This window comes from Nicotiana tomentosiformis, chromosome 4 (genome assembly GCF_000390325.3).
Source record: "Nicotiana tomentosiformis chromosome 4, ASM39032v3, whole genome shotgun sequence".
Classification (NCBI taxonomy): domain Eukaryota; kingdom Viridiplantae; phylum Streptophyta; class Magnoliopsida; order Solanales; family Solanaceae; genus Nicotiana; species Nicotiana tomentosiformis.
Window position 1 is genome coordinate 90,055,480 of NC_090815.1, and position 25,484 is coordinate 90,080,963.

The window sequence follows — 25,484 nt, forward strand, 5'->3', positions numbered from 1 at the left end:
TACACATTCAAACGCAATCTTCATTATTCAATGTTCAGATTTAAGGACAATTGCCTAATATCAGATATGTCTTCAATACTGTATTTCTTAATCTTAAAATTAAAAACAAAAAACAACGGAAAAACAAAAGCAAAAGGGAATGAAATCCCAAATGAATGAAGGTCAGCTGTTTTAACAATGGAAATTTTGAGGGACGTTAATATGGATTACTTGCACTATTAAAATTGATTGTCTTGTTTAAAGTGACAGCTTACTTGCAAACTTCCAACTCATGAAGGCAGAGCTCATTTTTTCAGCGAATTCACATATGGAAACATCAAACTAGCAATATGTCCTATGTATTATCTGGTTCGCAATTAAGAAGAAAAGGAAATTTAATGAAATGTACACAAGCGACGTGCGTTCCAAATAGATAAGGTTAGAGAATGTTGCGTATTTCTCACATATAGCTGTCACAATGGAGCCACAGATTAGTAACAAAGACTGGCACACGGGTTCCAATAGAAGAACTCGCACGAAGGGCAATATTTTTAAACTATAAGAAAAAGTTATAGTGATCTCAAACCAGCTCAAAAAATACAGGAACATATACAGAAAATCTAGAGTCCATCGGCAATTGATTATTAACACAAGCTTGTCCCTGATGTTGGTTAGTACTCGAGTGTTTGCTCAATTCAATTTCCAAAGTCTCAATCTCACATTGAAGCATCCTTCACATCTTTACTCAGAAATTATATTTCTTACCCTCGCAACACTTTGGTAACATCGGCTAAAGCATTGCTGATTTAGTCTCCGTGAGGGTCGCATGATGCTAATGCAGCCATTTCAGTTTCGCATTCACAGCAATAAACAGACTTGAGAACTTTCAAATGGTGTCCCTTGCTAGGGGGGACTTTCTCAACATGCTTAATAGATCTTTCAAAATCACTCCAAGATGGACGGAACATAGCAACACATTCATAGATACAATCACTAGCAATGTCACAAAGTTGCTAAGTATCGGGTTAAGATATGATTCATAACCAATTTGTACATCAAAAGAACCAACCTCTCCACCAACTTCATCATCTGTACTCGTGTATGTTTCGCCATGTCATAAATTGACAGAGCATGCTCTCACGATTAGATTAAGCAGTCATCCCTTCCTAGCTCTTAGTACTCAATCTACTGATGCATTTTTATGTTAAAGAAAACCTACTCTAGTTGCAGGTTTGCTTAAAAAGCTCGACTTACAAGCATTATGCAAACTTATAACCTCCATACAACTATCAACACATGCTGTCTCTGATTGCTTTGATATGGTCATATCCTTTACAGAATTTCCCCCACTAACTAAATTTGAGTACTGCTCGTTCTTGACAATTCTATGTTGATTCAGCGAATAGTCATCTGACTTGGGAGGAGACCAATCATTTTCGGCTGAAACATTTGGACAAAAAAATTGTTACTTTATCCAGATAGAAAAAGTAGAAATGTGTACAGCAAGAAAAGGTGCAAATTGCTTGGCTAACAAATGGTGAGTTAACCTGTCCCCTTATTTTAGCAAATTCTTTTTTTTCTTTTTCTGGTGACAAGTACTTTAGTACTACCTAATTGCATTAGCTACTTCCTGTTCTATGTAAACCAAGGGGTTAAGTAATTCTAAAATTTTCCAACACCCTTCTTTTCTCGAAGAGCAAAAGATGTATTATAGCTTTCTAAAAACTCGGTGGAGATCTTGCATACTTCCTCATCAAGGCAAGTTCTGGATGTGTTATATCCTTCGAAACATACCTTTCATGAACCTCCTGATCTCCTCTGGCTGCATGGCCTTCACCCCTTTCACTGTTCTGTTCAGAGACTCCGCCATTACCCTTCTGACTTCTGGCGGCACATTGGGACAACCTTTTGAGGGCCCTTTTGGATCACCTCCAGCCAAATGCGCCTTAAGATGTGTAATTCCTCCGGAAGAAGATATGAAACCGCAATACTTACAAACAGCCCTCTGCCTTTTTGCATCAACTGGTGAAGCATGTTCCCAGGCAGCATCAAGTGGCCTTCCCCTTCTAACAGATTTTTTTGACGTACGTGCTGCTAATTTAAAGGAGCAAGAGGAGAATGTACAAACAACAGCATTCAGAAATAAATCTTAACTGACGGTGGGGGTACTAAAAAAATTAAAGGAAGAAAAAGAGCAAACAGTTAGCCTTCCTAGCACAGTAACATTAACAGAAACTTGTTATAGTAAAGGGGAAATTAATAATTATCTGTGATGGAAGCACTTCTAAGATAAAGAAACACAGCCATAGCAAATTGTTCCCGTAATACAAAATTTTAGCAATATGAAGATACTAGTTGCAGGAAAGGATGCCACTTCCCATATGCAGTGCAATTAAAGGTGGTCAAAAGATCGTGATCAAAAATCACGAATGTACAGCAGTGTAAAACCAACCCGGTCTTCCCCCTCTGAGATACCAGAGAGACAGGGAAACAGGAATAGGGATAGGGAATATATTTAATTAAAATTAAGTAATTGGAAAGACAAATCAAACAGCAAGCTGAACTAATAAACAGGCCCAGAAAAAGAGTGACAGCACTTATCCATTTTCATGAGATAATCCTTTTCAACTTTTACAAGGACAATGAATTACTTTTAGATTGATACACAAAAGGAGGTCACAGGTTCAACCCTGGAAACAGCCTCTTGCATAAATGCAAAATAAGGCTGTGTACAATAGACACAATGCGGTGTGGCCCAAACCAAAAAAATGGAGTTCTGAGTCATACAGATTTTAAGCTAAGTGACGGGAAAGAAAAGGTCATCCTGAAAACACTTCAGTTTCTCTCATAACGATAGAAGTAAATTATCTTTCTGTGGAGCAAAAGACTCCTGTCAAGATGTTACAATCGTCCACATTAGAGGAGATTCAAAATCATCCACATTTTCAGAAACATACCTTCCATGTCAGTCCTGATATCCTCTAGCTGTGGTGCATTCACCCCTCTTATAGTTCCTTGTAACCATTCTGTCATCACCCTTTTGACTTCTGGTGGCACATTTGGACAACCCTTTAACGAACCCGTTGGATCACCCCCACCCAGATGCGTCTTAAGATAAGTAATGCCTCCAGAGGAAGAGACAAATCCACAATACTTGCAAATTGTCCTCTGTTTCTTTCCATCTACTGGAGTAGCATGTTGCCAAGCATCATCAAGTGGCCTTCCCTTTCTAGCTGTTTTTGAGGCAGGTGCTGCTTATTTAAAGAAAAAGATTTTCACTTCACAGATTTGGGGAGGATATTTAAGACAAAGAATAAAATGGAATAAAAAACAGAGGTCATCCTAGAACTGAATAAGTGCTAAAAGCAAGTTACAAAAGCAGAGAAACTAGTAATTGAGCATGATGGAAGCGCTACAAAAGTTTAAAACAAACAATAACAAATTGGTAAGTAACCCATATTCTTGAATTTTCTGTCTTTTAAAAAAAATTGTTCAAAAGTAATCTTATCGATGTTGCATCGAAGGTGTTAATATACAATAATCATGTAACATATACAAAACCCTAAAAATCCCAAAATTTATAAAAATATCATAACCAACTATCCATGCAGACTGGGGTATTCATGCTACACGCCTACACATGGATAAAAATCAAATAAAAAGGAACTTTTAACTTTGAACATGGATTTTCAACTCCCTCAAGTAGGAGGAGACCAACTCTTTATGACAGGGTGCCGGTGCAATTTAAAGGGTTAGTAATCTTTTATCAGGAGAAAAGGTTGGTAAAAACAATCAAAAGTAAAACACAAGGCTTATAAGGCACACATTCAACACTATGCCTAAAACAAACTTTTCTATTCCCCTCCGAGATAGAGTCAGAAAGAAACACAAGAATAAGAAAAGGACAGGAATGTCAATACTGTTTCATGGAGATTTCTTTCAACTTCACATGGACAATCAATGAAGTACTGTAGATTCATATAGAAATGTAAAATGACAAGAAAGTTGGGGCATTTTTTAGGCCACATCTTTCTGAAACATTACCATTAGTCCTCCATGATCTAATTTTCTTTCTAACATTTTGGATTGACAGGAAGCTTTCTTGCTGTGAGATTCTGGCCCCCACACCCAATAGCAACAACGAATGTGCTAAACTATTAGCAGGAGTAGAAAACTGTGGCAGCAGAACGGTTGGTCAAACTAGTGGTATTAGTACATTGTTGGCCACGGACACATTATTTGTTTACTTCTAACTGCGCTTCTTCCTTTTAGAAAGAGGGAAAAGGACGATCAAGATCTAACTTAAATACCGGAGCGCTGTGGCAAACTCCTGATTTCTAGTGAACTAAATCACATCGATGAAATGTCATTTTCAATTAGCTATGTTACAAATGTATTGAGTGATTAGTGAGCTCTCGTCGTGACTAAATTATCTCTTGCATGCTCCATTGGCCTTTAAAAGTCCTATATGATATTTTCTCACAGAGAAGCTTCCAACCATTTAGATCTTCAGTTCTGCTTTTACATCGTCTATCAATTTCTACTAGCTTTTTATTACTACATGTTTTCTTTTCACATGTTTTACTACTTCGCACTTTCTCAAAACTAGATTTCGGTGTAGGGAAAAGGGGAATGTCAGAATTCAGAAGATTGAGAACTTAATGCGGATAAGTTCCACAGGAAACACTAACAAAGATCTGATGAATCACACTTGCAATCATTTTTCGTTGTGAAGGGCAAGAACTACACGTCACCTCAAGATGGCCCTAATTTTTCAAACTATAAAATGACCATAACTTCAGAGGATGAGGTGATCAGTTTTGCAATGATAACTGAAAAGATCAAATCAGAAAAGAATTTTTTTTTTAATAAAGGTAATAAAATGAATTAAAACATCTTTCTGAACAATAGTGCGCAACATGTCCCATAGTAATATGTATCTTTAAACTTCAGTTTAACCGCTAGCATCTTCAAAAATATTTTCCTTTCAAGTGTATGTACACAGAGCAAATAAATATAGCTGAAATCCACATTATCTACATATGTTGATGAAGGTGATATGTGTTATCATGCATGGGTGAGAGCAAGCAACCAACAAGTTTAGTTACTCAAAGACTTACAAGGGTCTTTCTTATTGGAGAATTCATTGCAACCTCCATCCTTCCCAATGACAACATCATTAGCTAACTTTGGGGTTGAAGCTTGTGTCACTCGGGTATTATAAATGAAACAATCATCGGATGAGTGTTGAGGAGGAGCTTGTCTTCCATTGAAAACGCCCCATAGATATAATTGACCCTCAAATCCTGCAAATTTAGTGTGGTTAGTTGAAACATGTAAAGAAGCTTGTAGGCATTCAAGACTTTGGGATGGTAACAATTACTCTGATGCTTCTCTGGCAGTTGAGCAGAGGTAAAAATAAGGAGTTCAGAATCACCAACCAAGGCTTTTAAAGCAAAGTCGTAGTGTCTTAAATTGTACAGCAGATTGTCGAAAACCTGATCATCTCTGAAACACAAAATCATACCAAGATTAGAGGTGGTATAACAGGTAAAGCAGAGATATAGGCTAGGTTGGTTACCGCACCTGCCTTTAACTGAAAAGAAATAAATGGCAATATTATCATCAATCAGTTTAGAACTTTTAAATATCTTAGGCCAGACATCCAGCCTGGGAAGCAATTCAAAACACAGAACCTCCGCCATCTCTTTAGCTGCCAGCCATACTTTTGCGCATGCTTTACTTGATAGATGGGCCGTAAGATTCAAACTCACTTTCGGATGGGAGATCATGAAACTACCCCTGTGAAATGAGAATAACCAGATTTTATGCATAGAACTTAATAAGAACTAGTTGCAGCATCCTCCAAAAGAGGTGAGAGGTAGGATGGAAAAAGAATGATAAAGTAGTAGGGTTTGCAGTGTACCTCCATATGGTATCAGCAATAGGTTTTGCAGCCATGTCACAATTGTGAGCTGAGAGCACTAATCTTTACCAAGCAAATTTTCTTTCTTTCGATCTGTAAAGATTGTCTTTTTTCACTTCAACAAGCTTTCATCAGATGTCAACCATCTGTACTTAACACCATAAAGAGAAGAGGTCAACCATAATACAATTACAATCTCCCCATCCTCATCTTTTCCTCTTTAATCCCGTCTGTGATTGTTAATATGCATAAGCTTCAATTGATCAACTACTTTACTAAACCCAAGGCAAGAGAGTTAATCTCAGCTACCATAGCAAACAATGTTCTTTTATTTTCTTTATATAAAGTAATCACAAAAACTAGGAGTATGTTATACTGTCATCTTTCCTCTCTAAACATGTCGGCTTTATTTATATGGTAAACAGAAATAAAAGATAGAGAGACAGAAACTAACACTACTATTGCAACTTCAACATCAGCTATTTCAAGAATAAAACGTTTTGTCCATTGTCAACAACAATTATGCTTCAGTCCAAACAAATTGGAGTCGGCTATATGAATCCTAACTGACCATATTACTCCATATAAACTCATCACAGAGTATACAGAACAAAATGCTTTTGCCACTGTCCAAAGGAACAAAAGTCTTCTATTGCTTTTTTCTGGTTAAACTTGACTAAATTTCAAGATGGTCTCTGTTTACATAAATTTAAAATGAAATATTCAACTTATAAAAAATTTCTTTGTTTAGATTAAAAGATGTTTTCTGCAAAAAAAAAAAAAAAAAAAAAGACAACATGGCTAATGTTTTAAGCCTCAAAACTTAAAGAAGACAGCCGGTTGAGATAAAGGTAAAGCAAAAGAAGAAGACCAAACATTTTCTTCAGTAATAACAAAAAGGCCCAAAATAGCATATCAAGTATACTCTTGCGAATGAAAGTAGAAGATCACCAATCTATGATATTTTGTCCCTTTTTTTCCTTTCCAAAATCTAAGTCATGAAACCCATTCACTTCTATATTTTTATTTTCTTCTTCCTCTGTGCATTGCATAATTATACTATAAAGAAAAAAGGAAAATGATCTGGATAGTTGAAGGAACAAAAAAAACATAAACTTAAATACAAGTATTATTATTTACAAGTACTATATTAAAAAGAAATAAAATTTTCACCCGATTCAGCAGAGTTAAGAAAGAAGTTGTCCAACTGATGATGAGCTGAGGAAATGGGTGAGTTTAGACAAGTTTTGGGGGTTATAGGGTTTCAAAAATCATTGCATAAAATAAAAGGGTAAAAGGGGTTACAGTAATCGGTAGACAAATACACCAAATTTCCCAACTACACCCGTAGTGGCGATGAGGCCTCCCTTACACCACCCCCCCCCCCCCACCCTTTTTTTTTTTCCTTTTTTTCCTTTCCTCTCTCTCTCTTTCAAAAAATAAAGTATACTTTTGCTTTCTTTGACTTCTTCGGGGTTTTTTTCCATGGGATATAGCTCAAAGCACGGTTTCTTATCGAGTGGATCAGAGGAATAATTAGTTTTTGCTTAATAGTTATTGGATTATAAATGTAGTAATTTGTTAGCCATCCAATAAGATAACGGGCGGATTGGTATTGGATTAATAATTATCGGACGGTTTATCGGCTAAACCAAATAGAATTTTTTTGAACAATCATTCAATCAATACGAAACAGTTTCAAATCAATACCAAATTTTTAATACCATCTAAGATCTAATCAAACGGTATTTTTTTAATTGAAGAATCTTTAAAACTACTTATATCGCCATACACGTATTAACCAAATTTTTAATACCATCAAGACTACTCATACAGACATACACGTATTAATCATTGAAATTTCGATTTTTTGACTTCTCAGTTGTCAGTTCAAGAGAGAGACAAGATTGACGACTTCTTTGTCTCTAGTGGCCGCAGACAATTGAGAATATAGAAATTAGGAATTTAGCCATTTAGGGTTTCAATAGTACTTTATATACATAGGGTTAAAAGTATAAATATAAAAATTCTTAACGGATTAACGGTTTACCCGATAAGAAAATTGAGTAATCCGCCCCCAAACCGTTAAGCCGTTAATTATAAAATCTCAATCTGTTCACCATCCATTACCCTTATAATCCGATATCAATAAGCCAAGAAGCCATTGGTTCGGTTCGGTTAACGGTTTCGGTTCAGTTTTGAACAGCCCTACCTCAAAGATAATGGAAAATAGGAGGAGAGAATCATGTAAAAATCAAGTTTTTTTAATTTAAGCTATGTGTTATGAAAATAATTATAATGTGGATGTCTCCGCTATAGATAATCATCCTGAAAAAGATTATTAGTTTGGTACTCTATTGAAATTTATCTACAAGCAGCCGATGTAGGCAGGTTGCAAGCAACTCAATGAAATGATTTGCAGCAGTTTCTTATTAAACATGCAGGTTGCAAGCGGCTCATGTAGACAGCTTACGAGCAGCTCAAGAAAAGCCTCGCAACTGCTTCCTGAAAAGCCTCGCAGTTGTTTCCTTTCTTCTATAAATAGAGGAGTTTTCAGTTCATTATGTATATGAGTTTGAAATTGAATAATATATCAATCTCTCTATACTTGTCTTCGATTTATTTACTTTATAGTTTTTATTTTATAACATGTTATCAGCACGAGACTCTGTCATTTTGAGCACTTACTTCGAATTTAATTTCTATTGTAGTGCTCATCTACGATGTAAGGAGACGCTTTTATGCCCGTAGTTAGATCTTGTTCATTCCGAGCATCATAAGGCAGATTATATCCTTGAGGTGATGAGTTTTTTTTCTTGGCAATAGTGATATAGTTATCACTTACATCTGGAGTGGCCAAATTTGCGTAAATTAATTTGAGCTTTTTGCTTATATTTTAATATCTTTATTATCGCTTGCTTGGTTATATGCTACGTATACAATACCTATTTTGATATTTGTTTTCATCCTAATTATCTTAATAAAGGATTACAAAGTGGATAACATTGTTAGATCCACTTAAACTCCGGCAGAGCTTGCAAGAAATATACAACCACCAGAAGTGGTTATGTTTCGTATATCTCATTGTAACTAAATTTTGTTAACCACCATAAGTGATATATGTCTATAACCACCAGAAGTAATAATTTAGGCTTTTTATGGTTATAATTAAAGATAAACTAGAGAAATATTCTCTATAATATATGCATGCCTCGATTTGCTCCCGAAATAGTAAATATTTTAAAAGAGGTTGAAGCATCACAATTTGATGTGATTAATGCACATTCAGATAATTATATTCGATTTCTTGAAGGATGAGAATTTTTTATAAATATTAATCCATTCCCTGAAGTGAATGTGATAATATTAATAAAGCCGTAAATATGAACGCACTCTTGATGTAAATATATTACAATTCACCTCCAGAAGAGTTATTATGATTGAGAGAATATATATATACTAAATATTTGGTATTTTAAATTTGCTCTTGAAGAAGTAAAACAATTGAATTTTCCTCCTGAAGTAGAAAAATATTTTGAAGCAGTGTCTTTCTGTGCTTAAACAAAATAATGAGTTATTCAAAGTTATATTTGAAGTACATTTTCATTCCCTAGAGTGAATGAAAAAATACCACAACTCACCTCCTGAAGAGGTAGAATAATAGAGAATATAAATATTATTTTTGTAGTATAAAGATCATTGCCACACGTACCTGTTGTACGTAAAACATCTTGGATAATTTTATTATGTATCATTCTAAGGCAAAAACATTCTTGTAGAATACTTTCTACTACAACCACATTGATATATTATGGTTAGTTATTATTAACTACCCTGAAGAAAATAACAACTCATGTATATTTCCCTAGAGGATGTAATGACTGTGGTTGCCTCTTTGGTATAAAATATTCAGATGTTAATGGCGTTTCTCCCTAAAGGAGATATTTGTCACAAAGTTGGTGGTAAAAATATTAAAATTCTTGATTTCTGACATTTATAAATTTATAATTGTCTTTATATTGTTTATTTGATTATGATTTTCTCTCATGATATCAGAAGTGTCTGAGCAATATGTGATAGTACAAAATGTATCAAAAACTCCTAAAGAACTAATTGTTTGTCTAGAAGACACGTGACACAAGTAGTGTCCGAATAATATTAGATTGTGGATAATAAATGAAGTCTCTCGAATAGCTTATATTCAAATATGTCATTCATATTATATGATTATGGCCAAAACATATGTTGTAATAAACCCGAAGTTTACTGATACAAATGGCTATCATATTGAGACCACAAATGATTGGAAGATTGAAAATCTTTCTGTTTCCACAATTAGAGTGAGTAAAATAATATGTATGTGAGAAGGTACCCGCCTTATTATTCAATTTGTAGTACATCATGTATCACAGTAAACCAGAAGTTTTTTTACTAATGCAAAAGCAGTCACAGTAAACCAGAAGTTTTACTGAGGCAAAAGTAGCTACTGTAAACCAGAAATTTACTGATACAAAAGTAGTCACAGCAAATCAGAAGTTTACTAATGCAAAAGTTTATGCCATAATGAACCAGAAGTTTACTTAGAGATAGCACATGCCATGATAAACTTGAAGTTTTCATTTGCCATTTTTAAATGAGCTATTTGAGAATTCAGATAAGCATATACTGAAGAACTAGAAGACTTTTCGAGAATTCTCTTGTGTTGCTTGTTCTCATAATAAATTGATTATACCAGCTAAAGTTGGGATTAAAACCCCTAAATTCTGAAATATATAAAAGGTGAATATGGGTCCATTAACCTATCATGTGAACTACTTATAGATGCATATATGAGATGGTTACATGTGTTTATTGTCAACCTGCAGTTTGGCATTTGAAATTGCCTTTCTCAATTAAGAGCATAATTTTCAGATTATGAAATCAAGATAGTTCATCTTGATGATGGTGGTTTATATCCAAGCTAGTTTAGCATTGAATACCTCCTATTAATGACTAAACTATTGCTTATGAGAACAAAGCTCCATGTGTTGGTTTAAAATTTTCTAAATTGCATACTGCAACATTTGTATGCATCAGACCAATAAGATATAATAAGTCCTCTCCTCACAATTGGTTTAGGATCAAAAATCAAATATTTTACTATCTAATAACTTTTGATGTGTGGTATATGATTAATTTTTCTACCACAATGCATAAAGATAGGTTTTCCAAAGAAAATCGGGGATACGAGTTAGTTTTTCTAATATTTGGGGATGGAATAAACAGCTGGAAAATATGCTATATGAATCGAATTATCATTAATATGATCCTCACTTAGAACATAATTTAAGTCAAATGCCAGAAGCATTTGCTGATCCAAAATTAAATATTATATTTTAGCTGTAAATGCTCCTATTAAAATTAAAATCTCTGAAGGATAAAGTTTACTGCACGCATGAAGCGTAGTAAACCGATCGGTTCCAAAGGTAACATTCCCTGTAAAGGATAGGAGCAAATGATCAAAATGATCATAATGAGGAGGAAATGAGCTCTGGAATAGCCCACGACATAACATTTCATGAAACTCCAGAAGAAGTTCAGGTACCCGAAAACAAAGAAAGTGATGAGATCTCAACAAGTTATGTCACTTGCGAACCGATACAAAATGGTCGTCGATGATATATTTGATACAATATAGTGTACAATATTATAAAAGATTGTGAGGATCAGACCTGTAGTCCAGACACCTGAAGATGTCATGCCATTTAGATGCAAGTCATAACCTATATGACTCATTTGATCAAATTTATATAAAGATCCCTGAAGGATTTAAAATGCTTGAAGCATATAGTTCAAAGTCTCGAGAAATGTACTCAATCAGATTACAATAGTCTTTGTATGATTTAAAACAATCAGGGCGCATGTGGTATAATCGCCTCACTAAATTGATGAATGAAGGTTATATAAATGATGGCATTTGTCCATACATTTTTACAAAGAAAACAACATAAGAGTTTGTTATACTTGTTGTTTATGTTAATGACATAAATCTCATAGGAACTCTAGAAGAGCTCCAAAGGGAAAAACTTTGTCTTAGTCTGCAAATTGAATATTTAGCAGACGTGATCTTTATTCATCAATTGGTCTATACATAAAAGGTCTTAAAACACTTTTACATGGACAAAGCGCACCCATTATGTACACCAAATGGGTGCTCGATTACTTGATGTGAATAAGGATTCGTTCTGACCTCCAAAAGAGGATGAGGAACTCCTTGGTCCTGAAATACTCTATCTTAGTGCAATTGGTGCACTTATGTATCTTGTTAATGCTAACAAAGGTGGTGCAAATTATATTGGTTATGTAGATGCATGTTATTTATCTGATTCCCATAAAGCTAGATCTCAAATCGTGTGTTTACATGTGGAGGTACTGTCATATCATGGCGCTTCACAAAGCAATTTATTGCTGCTACTTCTTCAAGTCATACTGAGATAATAGTTATTCATGAAGCAAGTAGGGAATACGCATGGTTGAGATTAATGATTCATTTTATTCGAGAAAAAATATGGGTTGGAATGTGATAAAAAAACCCACAATATTATACGAAGACAATGTTGCATGCATAGCCCAATTAAAGGGAGGATTTATAAAAAGAGATAGAACGAAGCACATTTCACCAAAATTATTCTACACACATGATCTTCAGAAAAATGGTGACATCGATGTGCAACAAATCCGTTCAAGTGACAATCCAGCAGATTTGTCCACTAAATCTTTGCCAACTTCAACTTTTGAGAAGATGATATACAAGATTGGAATGCGGAGACTTAAATATTTGGAACAAGATTTTTATCAGGGGAAGTAAAATACGCGCTGTATTCTTTTTTCCTTACTAAGGTTTTTCCCATGAGATTTTTCTTGTAAGGTTTTTAACGAGGCAACTAGAATTGCGTATTATTAAATATGTGTACTCTTTTTTCCTTCACTAGGATTTTTTTCATTCGGTTTTTCCTAGTAATGTTTTAACGAGGCACAATATCTTTCAATAAACATCCAAGGGGAGTGTTATGAAAATAGTTATAATGTGGATGTTCATTTATTACTCCGCTATAGATAATCATCCTGAAAAAGATTATCCATTCTATTGAAGTTTATCTACAAGCAGCTGATGCAGGCAGGTTGCAAGCAACTCAATGAAATGATTTGCAGCAGCTTCTTATTAAACAGACAGGTTGCAAGCAGCTCATGCGGACAACTTACAAGTAGCTCAAGAAAAGCCTCGTAGCTACTTCCTGAAAAGCCTCGCAGCTGCTTCCTTTCTTCTATAAATATAGGAGTTTTCAGTTTATTATGTACATGAGTTTGAAGTTGAATAATATATCAATCTCTCTCTATACTTGTCTTCGATTTATTTACTTTATAATTTTTATTTTATAACACTATGAATTTTATTTGTGAGCTTTAAGTCATAACTCTAATTCTCTGACCTATGGGTGTATATTTTGGTTTGAGTCAAGTCTTTTATTTTTTTGGGAAAATCATCAAAACAATTACTCATGTTAGTTTGTAGATCTTTAAATAAAAAATAAACCAACATACAGGTGTTTTTTTTAAAATTATTTTCAACCTCAGGAATATTAGGTGTATGTCAACCTATAGATTCTTAGCTAGCGTTTGGACATAAATTTGATTGAAACTTGAAAAAAGAGTTTTTGAAGTTATGTTGAAAAATAATTTTTAAAAGTTGAAGTTGTATTTGTACATGCATTTTATTTGAAGAAAAGTTGAAGTTCTGTGCGTGGAAAAAAAAAATTCACCCAAAAACTGCCTTAAACCAGTTTTGGGAACTTGAAATTTTTTAAAATCTTTTTTCCAAAACATGATCATATTTCAAAAAAATAATGTTTTCAATTTTTTTTTAAAAAATGAAGCCAAAATCTATGGCGAAACGGGAGTTTAGTATAGTGAAATTAAGCTTTTTTGTCATGTCTTGTATATATAGTTGAATGTATTAGTTCACTATCTCACTATAGCTTATTCTACGTTGACTTAAAATTGAAAGAATACATGTCAAGAATGTCATTTTATATTTTGAAACTAAAATTATCTCAAAGAAAAAGACATTTTCTCTCACTTTATGTATAGGTGAACTATTAATTTAAATCTATCACTATAAATGGTTCAACATAAATCATTTTTTGCATGTGTAAAAACATTTGCTATTAGGAGTCCATTTCAAAGTCAAAATCATTATGAACTTGCCCAAATCCAAGGGAAATAACTAAATTGCTACATATGGTTTAAGTGAAACTTTAAGAATTGTTTCGTTAGTAGCTTAGTTGCATATGACTATCTTCTTTTTTCCTTACAAAAAGTTGTAAATGAATCAATAGGAAACATTACTGGTTAAAATGCCCATTGTTCTCCCTTCAAAAAAGAATCCTCCATGTTTAGTTCGATTTCAGTTCAACTTTTAAATTAATTAATATCAAACTAAACTTATAAGGCCAATATACAAGAAGACATTTCAGTGAAAAACACTAGAAGATTTAATACTTGAAAAAGAGTCTATCCCACTTTGCAGTAAATAGAGCAGTAGAATAAGAGGAGTTTGCAACAAAAATCAGATGTAAAGTCACCTGAAACATGAAAACTTGAAACATTTCCTTTGTATCAGGATAGCAGGCCATTCTTTACTAGTATTGTTTAATCAAGTCACATAGGAGTTTCATGAGATGACCATAATCTCATGATACTATTTTAATATCTCTTTTCATTTCAGTCTCCTCTAACAAAGCAAAGGAGTACATAACCTTGTTTAGCAGAAAACAAGTGTACTAATAACAGCAAAAAATACTGTCAGAAAAGAAAGAGAAAATAAGTTTTGCAAGAAGGAATTTGCTTGAAGCATATCTGTCACTGAAGTACACACATTTTATAGAACAAACTCAAAGTAATTTTTCTCCTAGTTATATAGTGTTCAACAAGGTAAAATTTCAAATACTGGATTCTACTCGCACCAAAATTTAGTCTGCACTACTTGTTTCAAACACAAGTACAAATCAGATAATTTTCAAGTAGTGTAATTCAATGTAGTAAGTTTTCATAAATCTTGAATAGCACAAACTATTTAGCTACTTATGATCTTCAGCTTTTTCTAAAATTCCTAAACGCTAGTTCCTGCTAAAATGAGTTCTTGGAGTTGCCCATGGGCTATCCTCCATTTTTCCAGCACAATTCATGATTTCTTCACATCCCTCCGGTAAAACAGATTGAATTCTCACAGTTGGTTTGTTTGGAGGTAAAACGGGCAGTGGAGCTTCATCTTTAAGAATACGGGCAACATCCCTCATTCTCGGCCTCTTCTCCTGATTAGGGTGCACACAAGAAAGTCCCACGACGAGCACCCTATCCATCTCGTTCTTCTGAAATCGTCCCTTCAGTTTCGGATCAGCAGCCTCAGTTATCCTCCCCTTTTCCCACAAATCCCACACCCAATCAGTAATCAAAACGCCACATTCATCGATAGGCTTTCTCCCCGATGCTACTTCTAGTACCACAACACCAAAGCTATACACATCCGTTTTAACAGTTGGAACCCCAGAAAAGACGTATTCAGGAGCTAAATATCCCATTGTTCCAGCTGGTACAGTAGCATCCCTTGTCTTAGAATTATCAAACACTTCAGCTAAGCCGAAATCCCCAAGCTTAGCATTGAACTCAGCATCAAGCATTATATTACAAGTCTTCACATCTCTATGAATTATCTGATTTTCACACTCTTCATGCAAATACACCAGAGCAGACGCAACGCCAAGAACTATATTCAGCCTTCGCTCCCACGTTAAAAACTTAGCAAAATGCGAATGCTCGTGTAGGATTTTGTTAAGGCTACCATTAGGCATGAATTCATAAACTAAAACCAATTCATTCCTCTCACAACACCATCCTTGGAGCTGAATCAAATTCTTGTGTCTTAAGCAACCAACCATAGAAGCAAATTCAGTATTGAATGGAATATGTGAAGGACCTAATCTAGTCCCTTGAACAAATCTCTTAATAGCAACAATTCCTTTAGAAGGAATATCTCCTTCATATACAACAGCAGATCCTCCTTCACCAATTATCCTTTCATTATTAAATCCTTCTGTGGCTGATTTTATTTCAGATAATGATAATCTTTGAGGCACTCTATTTCCTTGTAATCTACACATTTGGCCTTCATTTTCCCCTTTATTACCATCTCTCTTTTTTCTCCTTAACACAAAAACAGAAACAATAGCAAGAATACCAACAACAAGTGTAACAACTGCAGCTAAGCCACCGTATACAAAAATCAATTTTAGTAAACTTTTACCATGATGTGGGGCAGAAAAATGCTCACCAATTTCCTCAGGAAAACACATCAAGCAATCTCCTTCGTCGGATTGATGATCCCAAGACGTTTGAGACGAAAGCAATCCGAACGTTCTGAATCGCCAATGATTAATGGAATAAACTGCAGAGCCTTTTGCAGTGAAACCAATCCTCATAAACTCCTTTAACTGATTGGAAATGTCAATTTTAGTAGAAAGAACAGGATTAAAAGGCCTAATTTGCATTTCATAACCAATCCAAACTCTCATCATTTTTTCAGAATCTTTATACTCAACCCAAGCCGTCAATTCTTTCCCACTTTTCAAATCAACATCAGCAGAAGCCAAAAACTTAACTTCTTTAACACCAATACCAATATGATTATCGTCTGTATCAAATTCCACGGCCAAGAATGAATCTCCCATGTCAGAATCTTGATTTGGAAGACCCATGTAACCATTAGAATTGCTCAAAGAATCAACATCAGAAGTGATCAAAAAGGCAAAGCCATCACCAAAAGGGCAAAGAGGGAAAGTAGAGAGAATAGTAAAAGAGAAAGTGCATAAGAAAGAAGCAGTGTTATTTGTTAAAGAATCAAGAAAACGAATTGGGTAAACATAAAAAGCTCTACCAATGCCAGAAATGGAAGGAGAATTTGATGATGAAGATGAACAGTTGCGTTGTTGAGTGAGGTAAATGGAGTTGGTGGTGAAAGAAGCGTCACCGTAAAGAGTTACATTGTTAAGAGGAAAGAAAGGAGATGAATGGGAAGGTGAATTGATTGTTAAGATGAGAAACAGAGTGACTGTTAAGAGTTTTTGCAAAGAAAAATGCATTCTTGACGATGAATTCTGGAGATTTTGGAAGTTTGGTTTGTGGGTTTTTGCAGAGAGTTCTTGAATGTTAGGAAAAGTTTTGGTATTTGATGGTTTTTCTCCTGCAGAATTGCAAATGCAGAGAGCTCTGCAGTTGCATCATTTGAGCGGGAGAGAATAGAACGGTTAGTAAACTTTAGCGGGTGAAGTCGGGTCGGGTAGAGATAGCTAATTTTAAGTATGTATTTTGGTTATAATCTTTTTTGTGAAAATGTGTTCAAACTTCAAAGCAAATAATACTATGACGGCATGGCGTAAGATTTTTCCAATTTTATTGTATTTTAAATCACCAAAACCCCCCAGCGAAAATGAAGAGCTGACTTTTCTAAGAAAATTTTTGAAAAAGGGGAAAAAAAGTTGTTTAAATTGATTCAGTCCTTCATTGGAATGTTAACTTAAAACAAATCTTAAAAATATTAAGAAATAGAATTAGAATGTTGCAGTCCACATGCAACAGCTAAATGGCCAAACAAGTTTACCAATTCAAATTTAGAGCCCGTTTGGCCATAAAAAAGATTTCTTTTTTTCGATTTTTTTTTTTTTTTACTTTTTTTCAAAATCAGTATTTGGCAATAAAATTTTCGGTTTTCACTTGAAGGTGAATTTCAGAATTTTTTGAAAATTTTAAAAACTTCAAAAATAAATTTTTAAAATTTTCACTTCAGATCACTCACAATAATTCAAAAACAAAAAACCAAAATTATATTCATGTCCAAACACAACTCTAATTTTCAAATATCATTTTTACTTGAAACTTTTTATTTACTTTTTTCGAAATTTTACAATTCTTATGTCCAAACACCCACTTAGTCTCATATTATGAAAATTTTCCTCATTTAACTCAGTAAAAATTTGGAATTGATTAAAATGTCATCTTATAAAATTGGCTTTCTCCGAATTCACCATATTCCTTTATCTTTCTTCATTCTTGTTTAATTTTTTTTCGACATGTCCTTTGTTAAATCCTGTGTTAACGGTATCAAATTCAATAAGCGTTTAACCTTTATCATTAGGCCATTATAATCAGAGGATCTTCTAATATCTTGCACATCTTTTTTCCTTTTTGTTCTTTCTTTTATTTTATAGAACCTCCTTCCAGCTTAGACTATGCTACATGACAATACAATAGGCGGTCGTTTGTTAAGTTATATAAGAATAGTACTGAATGTGTAGGGAAATAATACGGGTTGGCTTGAGTCGTGCTGAACACTGTCCTAAGAAACTATTTCAGTAATATGAAATATTTCTCCAGAATTAAACAAGCCTGCCTCTATTTATTTAGATGATATAGGAATCAACAAAATTAAATATACTGGCAAATCTAGAAAATAAACTGGAAAGAAGGAACAATTTAGTAGCACGGAAATGATTAAGCTAATAAAGAAAATACACAATAATTATGACTAATCATTGGGTAGTGATAAGGACTTGAAGAAGATAATTTTTGTGTAAGAAATAATTACACAAAACGTGTAAGGCGGGAAGGAAGAGAAAAAATATTTCTGATGGTTATGATGGCAAATGACCATCCTATTTATAGCATGAAAATGAGTTTAGTTTCATGACAAATGTCTTACTTGTCAATTTTCTTACTTGTCAATTTTATTTCAATGCAAGATGCTAAAACATCTCATGCATAATGACACTTGGCTTAGTAAAGTCATTTATCAAATTATCTTTTAAAATAATGCCACATGTAAAACTCTTGCCATGCACCAATTATCTAAGAGTATTTAGCCACAAGGCTTCAAGCAAGAAGCCACTTGGAAATAGATAGAACACTTGTAAAATAAAAAGATACATGGCTATTTAAAATTTTGAAAATATCTTACGGTGAATACGGTGCATTAGTAATGATGAGATTAATTATACTAGGATTAATTATGCTAAAATTATTTCTTATCCACTGTTTGGATAATTTCGGATCTTGCGCAACCAAAGAAAATGAAATGGGAGAAGGTTGTATCGGGGGGAAGAAGACAAAATAGGGGAGGGGAGACGAAACCTGGTTTTGGGGGGGGGGGGTTGGGGGGGTGGGGGAGGAGAAGACGAAGGGGGAAGGGCATCTAGTGAATATAATGCAGATGGGGAGGTTTGGAACTAGGAAGAAGACGCACGAGGTGGGGTGTTGGGGCGGGGAAGAAGACAAGAACGGGAAGGGTTATTTTTTATTTGTTAATTGGTGTAAAAAGAGAAAAAAACTTAAATATTAGACACATGGTTTCCCTTTATAAAACTTCTGGCATGAAATTTTTAGCATTTACGCGCCTATTTTATGTGAAGAACACGCGAGTGCCAAGTAGCTAAAGTGGTGTGTTGTTGACACACTTTTAAAAGGTTTGAGTGTATAATATTATCCCCGGGTGAACAGATGTGTAAGAGGAATTTTGGTACAAGATCGACGGGTAAACTATGTATTTTGCCTATTAAAAATAACATGAATTGCATAGGAGTGTATACATGCTTATCCATGTATTAAAAATTATGGTATTACTAATGTCATGGTTTGCTATGTATTAGTTATATATAGGATAATACCAAATAAGGTGTATAACTAATACATAGATTGTAAAACACTACCAAATAATGCATTACTAATATCAAAGCTAATACATATATTATTTTCCCCCAATACATCCTACCAAACGACCCCTAAGTGCACCAAATACGAAGGAGACATTCTAATCCAACACAATAGTTTTATCTGAAATCAGAAAGAACTTCAAGTATAAGGAAAAAACTTTAATGCTACTTACAGTCATTTCCCCATGTTCGGATCAAGAACCTGCAATACATTGCTGAAGCCAAAAACAAATGCTAGCGACTCACTCCAAGAAAATCATTGTTGAATTGATAGAAGAAACTAGCTGATAAAAGCATTCCTTGTTCAGGTGCTACAAACAAAATTTCTGAAACATGGAGTATAATTCTTTGTAGTCTGAGGAGCACAACTATTAGCCCATACATAGAAGGAGTAACTTTTTATTGTATCCTATTCATTGACTTAAAATAGCTTAGTCTCTGAACTAGTTACAGAAATTACAAGGTAGGATTCTTGCCGCCGATAAGAAGATTACAATTGACAGGCATGGGTAACTGAAGAGAGAAGCGCCAATTGCCAAACAGGGCTAGTGCTTCGTTCGATGCATCTACAAAAGAAAGAAAAAAAAGGTCAATGAATCAGCAGGGGAGAGTGTAAGAACCAACCAACTAAAACATACTGCAGAATTTGTTAAATTTATTAGATATCTCAAGAAAATGCATAGCTGCAAAGGAATAACTTCTTTCTTTTCTGCTAATTAAAGAGCACTCGACACATATAATCATCACAGATGTGCATTGCCTTTTAGAGATCATAGTCGGACCAATAGGTGACATCAGATCAGAGACCCAATCAACTCCAATGTCACGGAACATTGTGTTCTGTAATATAAGTTGATGATGCAACATCAAAATTGGGCCAGTGGGAACAGTTAGCAAAAAGTTGCGGATGCAATATCTACTAACTGGTTAAGCCGTTACTGGCCTGTTTGATTTGCAACAATGAACAAAGATTTTCAGCCTTCATCCCTGGAAGAAATATCGCTATCCCATTCCCGTTTTCTGGAAAATGCACTCCAAAGTTGAGAAATATGAGAACGTGCACATCTTGACGATTCCTGACAGTCAGGAACCAAATTGAATTGCCAAGTCCAACTGTTAAAGGGAATAAAATACAAATGCAGCCAATACATGCAGAATTCCAACAACAAAAAAGATGCACTTTTGCCTTTTAATTTCTTTTTGAATCAGTAAAATGAAATTTTATCCAAAAAACAGTATTAAGATGAAGCTGTAGTATGCACAACCAGAAAAAGATGCACTCGGACACATACTAAAATGTAATGTCTGGTATTCCCCAAGGTAACTTGTAATAGTCAAAATGTTCAAAAAGAAAATCCCGTGGGAGGAGGGAGGGGGGAGATTGAAGGTCAAAGAGAGATTGAACCATGTTAAATGGGAAAGGGTAACATCACCAACATCCGAAAACCTCAAAACACAGTTTAAGGATTGATGGATGCAAGGTTACGTTTCATTTGGGTATCGTTTTCATGGAACTAGCCATTTGATTATATTTTTTATGTCAGGGAGCATCAAGGTACTTTTTTCAAGAGTCTATAAATCTTATTTTGTTTTAAGAGCAAGTTATCATAACTTATCATAAAACTTATTTGGAAAAAGAGTAATAACTTATCCTAAGTTTGACTATGCTAATAAGACTTTCTGATCCCTAAAGGTCAGGCACTTTCAACCTTCATTTGCATAAGAGTTGGAAACAGGAGACTGTTGATCACAACATTCATGTCCTGCAGAAAGGGGAAACAAGAGAAGGACACTTTAGCAATTGCGTATATTAGATTGATCACATAGGGACTTCTCTGATGGGATATCCTCTTTCCAACTATCATTTGGAAATAATGAGGACTTAGAAATTGACAATGGATAAAAAGTACAACTCTGAGTGAGAACACACCAAAATATATGCGAGCAGGCAATTCTGGGTAGCAATAAATGGTGTGGAGGAAGATCCCCTAAAGTTCTCTTGACTGGCAATAATAGTTTTTTTCTATTCTTTTTTTCTGTTGATCAGCTTTACAAGTTCATTAGATGGTTGCTTAAAGGGTTGTTCAGTATCTGCTGCCTTTGGAGGAATTTAACGCATTCCACATTGATGCGGTATGCAAGATAATCCCACATACAGACAGCCTAATTGCAGAGTTAAAGAACAAATTATAAGGGACCAATGATGATCCGAAAAAGACAAATTTCAGATGTCATTTAGGCAACTTGAAAGAGTGATAAAACTATTCTCTGCATCAGACGCAGCAGAGTAGGGCAATAGAGCATGTAAAAACGATTTAAGCATATTACTAATTCAGCCACACGCTAATGCAAAATGAATGCATGTGCTGACCACATTGCAGATTCAAAGGTCAATCAGGAAGACATGCATCCTCCTAGGCAAGACTTGGCTACAACAGCTCATCAAAAAAACACTGTCATTGTGTCAACAATAGAGCTACTTTACGTTCCATTGTATTCTACTCGATGAAATGAAAAGCAAGGAAATAAAAGAGAAAAACTGGCAATCTGAGAATTTTCTTATTTCCTCTGAAAAAGTATGCGACACAATCATTCTGTCAACTAGCAAGCCAACCAATAGTGTTCATGTCCATCTTTTCATTGTGTTGGCCTACTGCTATCTGTTCTTTTTTTTTTCTTTTTGGTGGTTCATTTTCATTGCCCTTCAATCTATAAATATGTAGCTCAAATATAAGGCATTCTCTTGCACAACTTGATTATACTTAAATTAATTATTCAACAGTACATTGATGTTCTCACATTTTCAGTCAGGCAAAGTGATGCTAGACTATCACCTTAAGTGACACACCTAATTAGAAGACAAACACTTACTTTGCTTTTAGTAGTTGATTTTTGAATTAAATGGACTTAATAAGATCCAATAGAAGTAAAAGTTTTGCTGCTTCCAACCAGAAATTTACTAAAGTGCACTTCATATCATTTAAGCTATAAGGTAGTAATATAGTGCCAGAATAAGATAACAATAAGAAGCAGGCAAACAGCTATAAATATCCGTCTAGAATTAGCAAACTGAATCCCCAGACATTCTTCTTAGCCAGTGAAGACACTAATCTTAAGATAAAAGAGCACTTACCAAAGGTTTTAGCAACTGTATTTAAGAACCATACTCATACGCTCTAATTGGCTTGTGCTGCATCTGCAGGAACCAAACTCTCAAGCTCCTTATGCTTCAGATACTGATCCAGTATTGTAAGCCTAGCTGTCTCAAACGCGAAGTAGCCGAGAGCTGAAAAACAAGCACTATGTAGTACTCTAGGACCCATTCCCCTTGTAAAACCAACCCACCCTTCTTCTTTCAATATCTGTCTAACAGTAGCCGAGACGCCAGTAACCATTGCAGCAGCAGCCTTATTAGCAGCTTCAGAATGAACAACTTGAGTCATCAACCTAGTTTTCACCACATCCAAAGGTGTTGTTATAGAAGCTGATATTGCACCAGCCAATGCCCCACAAAAAACACTCTGAAACGGCTCCAAACGTTCCCTTTTCGTATTACTCAACACCGCGGCTTTCAGGTACTCAAATGATGAATAACTCAAGACCCCAGCAGGCAAATTCCTCAACAATGTAACACTATAACCAGAATACAATCCCAAGATTCCATCTTTTTCCAAGATTCTCATTAACACCTGCCAAGACCTCCCTTTAGCACCAGCTTGCATTCTCTGAGTAATCAATTCCTTTGGTACCATTATAGCAGATGACACTATATTCCCCATTGCACCAGCTGTTGGTGGGATAAGCACAGAAGGGAATTGTGGGAATTTGGACAAGATTGACTTACCAAACTCACAAGTACCAAAATACACAGCAGAGGAAGCAGTGGAACCCACAATTACAGCAGAAACGCCACTGTAAAACCCAAGAATCCCCTTACTTTGAAAAGTCTTGACAAAGGCATCAATTGTTCCACGATAAATCTCAGATGCCCCTTTAGTTTGGAGCTTAGTTTTAATAGTGTCAAGTGGGTGAAGACACACATATGTAAATGCACCTGCAATGCCACCAGAAGCTGCACCAATAAGTGCTCTTTCAACAACAGAAAGATTATTGAATAAAACCTGAACTTTTGGGGAGTCCCTAGTGGCAGGTTTAAGAAAATTGGAAGTGGGGTTTTTGATTTGTGCTTCAATTGAGACAGAAGTTGAGGAAAACTTGAATTTGGGACTGAAAAAATGGTTTCTTGATTTGGTATTCTTGTGGTGTAAAGTTGTTGTTGGGGTAGATAAGAGGGAAGTGTTGAGATTGTTGAAGAGGGAGTTGAAGTCAGTTTTGAGGTCATTAGGGTCTTGCAGAATGAGGCCAAGGGAATTGCCAATTCGAGTTTCCATTGTTATTTTCTCACTGATTTTTTTGGCTTTTTGGTGCACAGTTATGTTGACATTTGGTTTGGTAAGTAGGAGATATATGAGGTTTGGAGTCGGGTGGGGTGGGGAGAAAAAAAAAAGGAGGAGATATGATTCGTGCCGCGTACAACTTACTTAAGGCGCTCCTTAACATGATATTGGTTTAAACCCGAAAACCTTTGATTAAATTTATAACCCAAAATCCTAATATTTCTTCAGTTTGGATAAAAAAGCAAGCAAATCTAAACTTATGTTCGAAGCATGCACCTAATTTTAATGTAATTTTTTTGATGGCTGATTCAATTTAATAAAGCTGTTCATTTGAGTTAAAAATAAACTATATAAATTTTAAAAATTGTTAAATATTAAGTCATACTGTCAAAATTACCTACTATAGCATATACCCCCCTAAAAATGATACCCTTTCCGTCTAAAAAATACCTCAAAACAGGCATGAAAATAGCTGTTTGCCCATTTCCCATGCCTTTTTCTTTTTCTTGGCATTTCCCATGCCTCAAAAGTCAAAGTAGGAATTATGCATGCTAATTTTAAGTGTGTGTTTAGTTCGTTCCTTTTTCTAAAAAAAATATGGACCAATGTTATATGTGATAAACCGTATTAGCAGTATATGTTTCGTATATTATACATATTATCTTGTATGTGATATAATATTGCAAATGTAAATACTATATTAGCAGTATAAATAGAGTTTATTAACAGAATAATGAGTTGTTAACAAAATGTGGAAGCAAAAGATTAATATTCAGTAGCAAATTTCAATCCAAATGGATGGGAATCACGTTCGTAACAACCCAACAAATCTCCTCCTTTTTCTAAGTACCATATTTATAAGGAAAACTACATAGATGTACCACAAAAAGAAATTATTTACCAATAATAAGCCATTTTAGTCATGCTTTCAAAAATAGCTAAAAAATTACTAATAACATACAACATTCAAAAAACCTAGGCAAAAAAGATTTTTTTCCCAATGGGTATGACTAGAATTCATTGAAAACATATAGATGAGGCAATATACAAAATTTGAGGAAGATTGAAGGTGAATTGGACTAGTTTGGAGTCAAAATTCATTACTAATGATATACAATATTTTTAAAAAAAAAATAGGCACAAAAGAATTTTCTTTTTAAAAGAATTTGGATGTGTTAGAAATAGTCCAAAGAGGTTGCCTATATATTTTCAAGCCATTCGATGGAGATTTAAATTAGTTTTGACCAAGAATTACAACGGAAAATCGTAAAAGAAGTTTGTCTACAGACTCTTATCCCCTTTTATATAATATTATATACATTTATACAAGGTAGGTATATTATTTATATATATATATGATGTAGTTTATGTATTACAAACTTAAAT

The 25,484-nt window shown here is 34.5% G+C and overlaps 3 protein-coding genes across 8 annotated transcripts; all 3 read right to left on the reverse strand.

Moving 5' to 3' along the window:
• Window positions 1–935: 935 nt before the first annotated feature.
• On the reverse strand, window positions 936–7,220 carry LOC104112537 (uncharacterized). Of its 5 annotated transcripts, none has more exons than XM_070199992.1 (8): window positions 7,079–7,220; window positions 5,906–6,051; window positions 5,566–5,781; window positions 5,363–5,487; window positions 5,100–5,285; window positions 2,937–3,230; window positions 1,774–2,070; window positions 936–1,419 (listed from the first exon to the last, which is right to left on the reverse strand). In XM_070199992.1, exons 2-8 carry the CDS (start codon window positions 5,938–5,940, stop codon window positions 1,184–1,186), a joined length of 1,389 nt encoding a protein of 462 aa, XP_070056093.1. In that variant the 5' UTR covers window positions 5,941–6,051; window positions 7,079–7,220; the 3' UTR covers window positions 936–1,183. The 5 variants fall into 5 exon arrangements, with proteins under 5 accessions (XP_070056093.1, XP_033516249.1, XP_009620783.1 ...); XM_033660358.2 differs by having other exon boundaries at window positions 2,937–3,233; XM_009622488.4 differs by having other exon boundaries at window positions 5,906–6,056.
• Window positions 7,221–14,893: 7,673 nt separating this feature from the next.
• Window positions 14,894–17,233, reverse strand: LOC104112538 (L-type lectin-domain containing receptor kinase S.6). Its single transcript, XM_009622489.4, has one exon. It carries the CDS (start codon window positions 17,077–17,079, stop codon window positions 15,061–15,063), a length of 2,019 nt encoding a protein of 672 aa, XP_009620784.1. The 5' UTR covers window positions 17,080–17,233; the 3' UTR covers window positions 14,894–15,060.
• Window positions 17,234–19,943: 2,710 nt separating this feature from the next.
• Window positions 19,944–24,192, reverse strand: LOC104112540 (protein MITOFERRINLIKE 1, chloroplastic). Of its 2 annotated transcripts, none has more exons than XM_009622490.3 (2): window positions 22,835–24,190; window positions 19,944–20,267 (listed from the first exon to the last, which is right to left on the reverse strand). In XM_009622490.3, exon 1 carries the CDS (start codon window positions 24,090–24,092, stop codon window positions 22,878–22,880), a length of 1,215 nt encoding a protein of 404 aa, XP_009620785.1. In that variant the 5' UTR covers window positions 24,093–24,190; the 3' UTR covers window positions 19,944–20,267; window positions 22,835–22,877. The 2 variants fall into 2 exon arrangements, with proteins under 2 accessions (XP_009620785.1, XP_018632013.1); XM_018776497.3 differs by lacking the exon at window positions 19,944–20,267 and adding an exon at window positions 20,289–20,777 and having other exon boundaries at window positions 22,835–24,192.
• Window positions 24,193–25,484: the final 1,292 nt, after the last annotated feature.